Source organism: Penaeus chinensis, chromosome 36 (assembly GCF_019202785.1).
Source record: "Penaeus chinensis breed Huanghai No. 1 chromosome 36, ASM1920278v2, whole genome shotgun sequence".
In the NCBI taxonomy this organism is placed as follows: domain Eukaryota; kingdom Metazoa; phylum Arthropoda; class Malacostraca; order Decapoda; family Penaeidae; genus Penaeus; species Penaeus chinensis.
This window is the reverse complement of record NC_061854.1, coordinates 30,958,027-30,968,026: the sequence shown is the minus strand read 5'-3', so window position 1 is coordinate 30,968,026 and position 10,000 is coordinate 30,958,027. Positions and strand designations below refer to the sequence as shown.

The 10,000-nt window shown below is 40.4% G+C and overlaps 1 protein-coding gene across 1 annotated transcript in view; it reads right to left on the bottom strand.

Annotated features, from left to right (window-relative positions):
• LOC125045164 (tryptase beta-2-like) overlaps window positions 1-10,000 on the bottom strand; it is a 20,773-nt gene that overhangs the window by 10,553 nt on the left and 220 nt on the right. The window contains exon 1 of the mRNA XM_047642318.1: window positions 9,778-10,000. This exon is cut by the window's right edge and continues 220 nt beyond it. Within this exon, the coding sequence (XP_047498274.1) occupies window positions 9,778-9,853 (76 nt within the window). The 5' untranslated portion in view covers window positions 9,854-10,000. The remainder of the gene's footprint in view (window positions 1-9,777) is intronic.

The following is a 10,000-nucleotide window of genomic DNA, read 5'->3' as shown; positions in this document are numbered from 1 at the left end:
TCTCGCTCATGTGAAGTATTTTATGCTTGCGAACGAACATCAATGGATGAATGGGCGATATGTTGCAACTGTATTGATAAAATAGGTTGTTAGGTATAAATGAATGAATAAAACAAATGGTGGTATATAGATCGATATATAGATAGATATATAGATAGATACGTAGGTGATGGATTGATAGATATTGATAGATTGATAGACATGCACACATACAAACGCATACACCTATGTGGGGGTGTGATTAGATAGATAGATGTAGATATATTATACGAATTTAACTCTGTGCGCCTATGCATATGTACGTATTTGTACCACGCCCCAACAAAATCCTAAATTCCCCAGAAGAATTCCACTGCGGCGATACCTTCAAAGGCCAGTCCGCCATTGGCCGCCCACCCCGCCTACCCGCCCGCCCCGCCTACCCGCCCGCCCCGCCTACCCGCAGCATCCCCGAGGAACACCTGTCATTTCTGATCGTGACGTCACCGCTGCCTCGAGCCGTTCGGGGGATCGGAAGTTCACCTGTCGCGGAGAAAGTAGAAACTACTAGACAGCTTGACGCCACTACAGTCAATGGCGCTTTTTTCGTTTTCTTTTTTTTTTATTGGCCTTTTTTTTTTTTTTTAAGGGGGAATTCAGTTATATTTTTCTTCATTTATTTTAAGGAGGAGCGTTGGTTAATTTCAAATGTTTATGTTTCGTGTGTTTGTGATTTTGTTTTAGGTTTGTTTATGCTTATTTTAAGAAGTATGGATGTTTTTGTTCGAGTCGTAGATTGTGAAAGTACTCTGTCTGTCTGTCTGTCTGTCTCTCTCTCTCTCTCTCTCTCTCTCTCTCTCTCTCTCTCTCTCTCTCTCTCTCTCTCTCTCTCTCTCTCTCTCTTTCTCTTTCTCTTTCTCTCTCTCTCTCTCTCGTATTTTACTCTTTCTCTCTCTTTTCTCTCTCTTATTCTTATTAATTTCCTCTTTCCCTTCCTCTCTCTTTTTTCCCTTTCACTTCTTCTTTCTCTTCCTATTTATCTCTCTCCCTTTCTCTCTTCCTCTTTCCTTCTTTCTTTCATTCTCCGTCTCGTACACAACTGAAAGAACAGACTGAAAAAATCTGGCCTTTGTAATGAAACAAAGAAATATTAGACAGACGGAAACGGCCCCATAATGCAGCTTCCCCCCACCCCCCACTCCTGTCCTCTCCCCCAACTCCCCACCATTTCTGTCCACTCCACTTCTCTCCCCCACTCCTACTCCCTCACTCCTCCACCCCTCCCATTCCCCCCCACTCCCCCCATCCTCAATTTCCACTCCCCCCACTCCCCCCCCACCCTCAATTTCCACTCCCCCCACTCCCCCCACCCACCATCCCACTCCCCAACCCCCACCCACTTCGATGACGTAACTTGTCTCATCTCCTGTCACTAATAAACTAGAAAGTAGTAAATGTTACTGGGCATACGTCAGCTGTGGTCACATTGGCGATTGGATAACTACTCGGTGGTCGATATAAGGGGGGGGCGGGGGGAGTGAGAGGGAGGAAAGGAGATGGGGGGGGGTAAGAGGGAGGGAAGGAGATGGGGTAGTAAGTGGGAGGGAGATAGGGGGGAGTGAGAGGGAGGGAAGAAGAGTGGGGGGTGAGTAGGAGGGAAGGAGATGGGGGTAAGAGGGAGGGAAGGAGATGGGGGAAGTGAGTGGGAGGGAAGGAGAGGGGGGGGTAAGAGGGAGGGAAAGAGATTGGGGGGTGAGTGGGAGGGAAGGAGATGGTGGGGAGTAAGAGGGAGGGAGATGGGGGGGGGAGTAAGAGGGAGGGAAGGAGATGGGGGGGTGAGAGGGAGGGAAGGAGAGTGGAGGGTGAGTGGGAGGGAAGGAGATGGAGGGTAAGAGGGAGGGAAGGAGATGGGGGAGTGAGTGGGAGGGAAGGAGAGGGGGGGAGTGAGATGGAGGGAAGAAGAGTGGGGGGTGAGTGGGAGGGAAGGAGAGGAGGGGAGAGGGAGGGAAGGAGATGGGGGAAGTGAGTGGTAGGGAAGAAGAGTTGGGGGTGAGTGGGAGGGAAGGAGAGGGGGGGAGTGAGAGGGAGGGCAGGAGAGGGGGGGAGTGAGATGGAGGGAAGGAGAGGGGGGGAGTGAGAGGCCGAGGGAGAGATAGAATGGAAGTGAGAGGGAGAGGGAGAAAGAGGAAGTAGGAGAAGAAAGGTGAGGTAAAGTGAGAGGGAGAGAGAGGGAAGGGGAACAGGAGGCCGGAGAAAGGAAAGAGAGAGAGAGAGAGACAAAAACAGGTAATTTTTTTCCGTCTCACAACCACCATCCCTCCCTACCCCCACTCCTCCTTCCCCCACCCCCCTCTCTCCTCCTTTCCCCCACTTCCTTCTCTCTCGCGAAGGTCACAGGCGACTGGTGGTCGGGTGACTAACAAGGAAGATTACGTAACAGTTTTAGGTTAGGAACTTAAGGGGAGGAGATGGAAGCTGTGCCTGTGTGTATTTGTCTCTCTATCTCTCTTTTTCTATCTTTCTCTCTCTCTCTCTCTCTCTCTTTCTATCTCTCTCTCTCTCTCTCTCTGTCTGTCTCACACACACACACACACACACACACAAACATATACCCATACATATATCCTAATAAAAAAAAAATACAATAATATCAATAATAACAATTCGAGTCAAAGGATAAAAGAAAATAAGATTTAAGAGAGAAATTGGAACGGGATAAGAAGGCATTGCTAACTTGCAGTGTTGCCAACGGGGAGGAAGCAGATGTGAGGGAGTGGCAACGCGATTGGGATTCAGGGCGGAGAGAGGGTGAGAGAAGCGAAAAGAGGGAGGGAGAGAGAGGGCAAAGAAAGATAGAATGAGGTCGGGGTAAGAGAGAGAGAGAGAGAGAGAGAGAGAGAGAGAGAGAGAGAGAGAGAGAGAGAGAGAGAGAGAGAGAGAGGGAGAGAGAAAGAGAGGGAGAAAGAGAAAAAGAGGGAGAGAGAGAAAGAGAGAGAAAAAGAGAGAGAGAGAGAGAGAGAGAGAGAGAGAGAGAGAGAGAGAGAGAGGGAGAGAGAGAGAGAGAGAGAGAGAGAGAGAGAGAGAGAGAGAGAGAGAGAGAGAGGTCAGAAAGGGAGAGAGACACAAAAAGAGAAAACAAAATATACAGATAAAAATAAAAATAGATGAAAGATGAATGAAAATAACTGAAAATATAGAAGAGTGAAAGAAAGAAGGAAATTGGAAAAAAAATGTCGATAGAATTTGAATACAAAAAGGGTTAAGAGAGAGAAACGAATAAACGTAAAAGATGGGGAAAAAAATAATGCCGTATGGAAAACGGTGGAGAAAAAAAAATGGAAAAAAAATAAATAAAAACATAAACTAAAATAAGAAGGGAAAGAAGAGGAGGCGAGGCAGGAGGGAGGTGTGGGGGAGAGGGGGAGGGGGGAGGGGGAGAGAAACGAGCGAAAGGGAAGGTGAATTGTGCGAGAACGAGAGTATACCCGTAAGATCGTATGCCTGAGTGTATATGTGTTCGTCGTAGTGACCCACTAACATACTTATCACCCCCCCCCCCCTCTCTCTCTCTCTACCCCCAGCCCCTCCCCTTCACCTCTTCCATTACCCCCTCCCCCCTCATGCCTTTAGACCCCTTTACCTTCCCGTTCTGACACTTAAAACGCGTGGAAACATTTACGAAAAGTTACGTCATAAAGGGAAGGGGGAATTTTTTTTCCTCCTTTTCACCATACATATGTTTTCCATTTCTCATTTCCTTACTTCCTTCCTTCTTCCTTATCAACTCAATAACTCATTCCTTTTTATATTAGTTTCTCTAAACATCCCAAGAAAAAAAAAAAAAAAAAAACATAATCAGAAAAAAATTGATGTTCGAGACTGATCTTTTTATAAATGGGATTAAAATCCGGCTCCTTTCTCAGTGTAAATGTTAAATAATTTGCACGCTAGAAAGGGAACAGGATAGAACAGAAAATAAAATATCATTAACCGATATATCATGGGTTTCTAATGGACGTTTGACTAATAGGACCATAAGATGATTTCACCAATTACCAATTTCTGTGAGCATCGGCGCATAACCCACATTTATTGTTATCTTTGTATAATTGTAGGTTACGTTCCAGCCAGTGCGTTGTATCCGTATGTAATACATGCACGCACATACACGAAAGAGTGATCTATGTAAGTATACAGATAAAATTCGCAAAAACAGGAAGAGATTTGTTATATTTGAATATTCGTAGCTACACAAACTATTGCAAATCGACTCGCAACACAGGCTACTATTACACAAAAGTTTCCGGAGAGTCACTTTCCCTCGGACGACTTATCATGTTAAATCTCAGTGAGAACAGGAGCCGCCTGTACCCTCGCGGATGTCACAATGAAAAGTTACAAAAGCGTGTAAAACTAAGAAATAAGGATAGTGAACCAGAACACGCGAGGCTGGCTAAATATAGCAACGGAATAACTGACCCCCGCGAGCATCCGCTTGTCTCTCTTCCTGGCCATGAAAAAGTGACATACCAAAAACAAAGGAGTTAAAACAAAGGTGGAAACGCACACGCCTGCCGTAGCAACTTTCACCTTCGTCCAGCGCTTCTATTTACAAACAAACCCCGGGTCACGTGGCGCGCCGAGACCCGCTGGCGCTCAGTCCGAGACCGAACCAGCGGGCGCCTTGCACTTCGGGACCGCTTCGAATAGCCTCCATCTTCTTTTCGGAAAAGGATTCCTTTCAGTATATTCACGTGTAGATAGATACGTAGAGTGATTGATAGATAGATAGGTAGATGGGGGGGGGGGCAGGTAAATGGACAGATAGATATATAAAAAGCCAGATATTTGGATAGATTTAGATATAGAAACAGATATCTATATGTAGAGTGTATATGATAATGATAATGGTAACAAAGCAACAACAATAATAATGATAGGGAAAACAAGAATCCCATGAAGACACATCAACGTAAGGTCGGTATTTATATACAGTTGAAATCACCAACATATGTCTCGACCGTTTGTAAAGAAAGTGGTTTTAAGGTTGTCATTTGCATACCCATTAATGGGCGTGTATATGTGCGTTTGTGCACAGACACACGCGCACGCAGAGATATATGTATATGTATATGTATTTGTGTATATATATATACACATGTTTGTATACGAAAGTATGTATGTCTTTATGCTTGTATACATGAATATTCACATATATTCACGTCGGAATCTATCATCCAAGGCAAACAAATAATAATAATAAAATGAAGATTATATTATAACAAATTAATAAAATAAGAAAATAATAGCTAAACCAAACTACAAACGAGAGATGAGTTAAAAAACAGTCAACAGATTCCATATTTGAGCAGACGCAGTTCTTGGCTCGTCTCTCTGCCGCTCTCTCGCTCACGCGCTCGGTCACGTGACGCCGACTTCCCTTATATGGGCATGTGGGATCTGCGTTACATAAATTGCCTTATTCCTTTGCTATTGAGTGTAAAGGATTTTTGTTTATGCAGAAGCGTCTAGATATGAATGGTGATTGATTGGTGGTGTTTATTATATTCATTTATGTGTTTATGTGACAGTTTATGGTTTGTTCCAAATGTTTGTCCTCATTTTTATCCATTCTGTGAAGCTTTTTTAATTCAAAAGTATGTTTCATTTATTTTGTCATGAATGCATGCTTAAGTGTGCAGAGTGTGAGCATATGCATGTGTGTGTGTGTGTGTGCGTGTGTGTGTGTGTGTGTGTGTGTGTGTGTGTGTGTGTGTGTGTGTGTGTCGCGACCGATTTTTTTGGAAAACCTTCATTCGAAAATTAGTTGCAACAACAGAACCATAAAGCAACATTTCATCTGCTGTAAAAGTATCTCCCGTGGGAATTGAAGAATTGGAGAGAAAGCCGATTATCAGATGAGTTTTGTACGTCACTTGAGCAAGACGCTCAGATTACCAGCGATCGTTAGTCTTCCCTTTATTGTATAGGTATATATATATATATATATATATATATATATATATATATATATATATATATATATATATATATATATATATATATATATATATATATGACCACATAAACACATGCAGTAATGTATACACAAAGATGAAAGGAAACAGCCACAATATGAAAGAAATAGAACCAAACGTTTCGAATTCGTCAACACTTCCTTTTCACACGAAATAAACAATCGTATAGACACATACATACATACATACATATGTGTGTGTGTGTGTGTGTGTGTGTGTGTGTGTGTGTGTGTGTATCCAGATGCATATACCTGAGGGTGTATTCTCTTCCTAAGTGACCGCATGCGTTGGCAAGCATGAGTTGTAATACATTTCAAAAACATAATATAAACACTAGCATCCACAAAGCATCACAGATATCCTCTTTTCTCGTAAGGTCAAGCTTTTACTAAGGGTCACTGTATATAAACTTCAACCCAATGCAATCAAAAGAAAGGGAATTGAAAGCGAGAATGAGAAACAGCAAGTTTTATCTTCGGAAGATTTTCATCCCAGATTTTTTTCCTTGAGTCTTTCTTAGAACTTTCAATATTTAGGATTAATTTAATTTGAATATTATATGAATCATATACTTTTATGTTGTTATATTATCGTATTACATATATTAAATATCACGTTATATCATATATAATTTATCCCTTATTAGTAGTAACAGGGTTTTATAATTATGATTATAGTTATGAATACCCCCCCCCCCTTATTATTTATACTAATTTGTTATGCTGACAATTTTTTGTTTTTGTTGTTCTTGTTGCTGTCATCATTATTATTATGGAATAATACAGATTCAATTGTTGTTATAATTATTATTATGAACATGGTATTATTATCATTGTAACTAGTAGGTATGAGGTTGTCATTAAGATTATCATTATTGTTACCAATTTTCGATTATTAATATTGTAACCATCGTTAGTAGTATGATCTTTGTCATAATTATCATTATAATTGTTATTACTGTAATTAGTGGTAGTATTGTCATTGTTAACATTATTATCACTTTTATCATCACTGTTGTTATGATTATGATTTTTTATCACTGTCTGTTTTATTGATACTTATCCCTATTCTTATTATTTTCATTATCATTTTCATCATTGCTATCAATATTATCAAAATTGTTATCAATATCATTATCTTTTTTGTAATCACTGTTGATATTATCATCATTACTACTATTTTCATTAGCCTTATTTTTCAGTGCTATTATTATCATTATGATTATCAATATCATTTTCATTACTATCATTATTGTTCTCACCATTATCATTGTCATTATTGTTATCATCATTACTATTATCATTATCATTCTATTATCATTATGATGATCATTATTTTTATCTCCAGCATTATTATTGTTATTATTATTATTATTATCATTATTACTATTATGATTATTATTATTATCATCATCATTATCATTATTGTTATCATTATCATTATCATTATCATTATTATTATTATTATTATTATTATTATTATTATTATTATTATTATTATTATTATTATTAATAATATTATCATCATCATCATCATCATCATCATCATTATCATCTTTATTATTTCGATTAATCTCATTATCGTTATTATCATTATCAATATTATTTTTCTTACTAATAGCATCTTTATTTTCACTGTCATCATTATCATCATCATACTAAAATTACTATTACCGCTATATTTATCATCATTAATACTGTCACTATAAGTATCGTTAACACTAACATCATTATTATCATTATTATCGTTATCAGTATTTTTATTCGGTCAACATTGTGTTAGAACTACCATACTAGCATAATGACATTGCAGTAATGTTGGAGTGAAATATGATATTAATGATAACGGCAATGATGAAGTCCAGTATATTATATATATTATAAATGACATATGGTATTATTTTAGACTAGAATTGAAAATATACAGAGGCTCTGTTTGTAAGATTAGATTTGACGTGCTATGACCTACATCGAGATTGTTTATCTGTACAGATTTGTGACTCCGTAAAACAAGTGCGACGGTTTTCCATTGCCTTAGTGCATCTCTAATATCAATATATCTTCTTTATGTAGCTTTTATGTGCACTTTGGCTATAAAATATATGATGATAATGATAGCACAGAAAAAAAAAACAGTAGGTAACTAGAAAATGCTGAACGATAAGCTAGTTAACTGTCAGGCATGATTGATTCGATTATGATGTGAGATGAGTTGAAATCAAGAGGAAAATATCAAGTCATTGAATAAAAAGTAATTGTTAATATGCACGCTTAAAAAAATATATAATTTTTTTTTCTCCTTTTTTTGGTGTGTGTGTGCGCCGGTCCGGTTGTTCAGAAGAAGAAAGTGTTTCGTAGATAAAATTTTGCCCAAAAGAGAGAGAAAGAGAGAATATAATGAGTCTAAAAAGAGTCACCAGTCTTTCGCGAGATCACATGCAACTTGTAGAGCAAATAAACAAAGGAATGTTTGGCAAAATAATTCGGTTTTGATGATGATGTTCAAGTCGTCAATGGGGGGGGGAAATGTGAAGGACTTAATTAACCGTAAATCTGCCATCGCAATATTAAATTTCCAAATTTCGAAAAGTCCTTTCTCCGCAAGTGATAAAAAAAGACAAGGATTCACATCGGATTTCGTGCACAAGAGATGTATCACTATGGGCCCTATCGATCAATGAAATGACCCTTATAATAGCAGGTGTTAAGGGTGTTTCCTTGCCAGTCAACGGTCTTCAAGGTTAGGTTAGTAGTACAACCGCTCGACGCAAGCCAGTTTGGCGAGTTTCTGTTGACCGTCAGTGTAAGCCGATGGATCCGCCCCCCGTTATAGTGGCGCCTCTTATTTACTCTTGGCTTGAAGTGGGATGGTTGTCCTCAACCACCTCTCGGTTGTCGCTCCTCGGCCGCGGCGTGGAAAGAGATAGTTGCCTGCGACCTTACACGGGGAGTGAAGGTAGAACGGGCCTCGAAACTGGGTCCATGGGGTGCGCATAGAGGGGTCAGATCTCTAGTTAATACCTATTAAAGGTGAAAGTCCTACAGCATTTTTGTGAATCAAATAATCTATCTGCCGTGACGTCACCGGCAGATCATGTCAGAAGGCGATGCTCGTCTCCAGTCATCGTGCGAATCGCAAATGTGTGAATTTTCGCCTCAGTGATGATATAATAGTGACAGTGCTTTCCTTTTCTGTGTAGAGATAACTACGTGAAAGTGAAACTAGCGTTTCTGTGACTGCAGAAACTATCTGATGTCCCGAAGTGATGGAATAAATCACCGTGTACTATATAAGGACGCCACTCCTTGTTGCAAACATTGTGTTTATTTAGCTAACGCACGTGGCTAACTTTGACTTGTGTTGACCCCTTTTTGAACACGATTTCACATCTGATCTGTCTCTCTAACTCTCGCTTTTGGCGTTAGTGTTGGAAAGTAACCGCTGACAGAGGGCCATCCCTTCTGTCTAGCCTCGTATTCGTATGTAATTAGACGACACAATCTGCATTTCCAGTCAAGGCGACAAGAAAATCAAGACCTACCGCCTCGCTGCTTATCTGCCGCTCACACGCCACTCACTCGCTCATCCGCGTTCGCTCATAAACACAACCTTCTCCTCCGTCTTTTTTCCCTCCATTATTTCCTTACTTCCCTTTCCCCGTACCCTCCCCTCCCTCCTCTCTCTCATCCACCTTCTCCTCCTCATTCTGTAAGGCTGTTTTCTCTTGCCTCTCCGTGGACTGAGTAGAACACCGGCTTACCTGTAGTGAGCAGGAAGACGAGAGCACACAGGTGAGTCAGGGTCCTTCTAGGGGGTCTTACTTTCGTCGAACTCATGCTGGATCACTTCTTCGTCGTCGTCGTCTTCGTTGCCTTCTGCAGATAGGTCCTCACGTTACCGGTTCGTCTCACTCCTCCTCACTACACAGTTCGACGTCGTGTTTGTGTCCAGGCGATACCGGAGTTCAAGGGATAAAGAGCCAG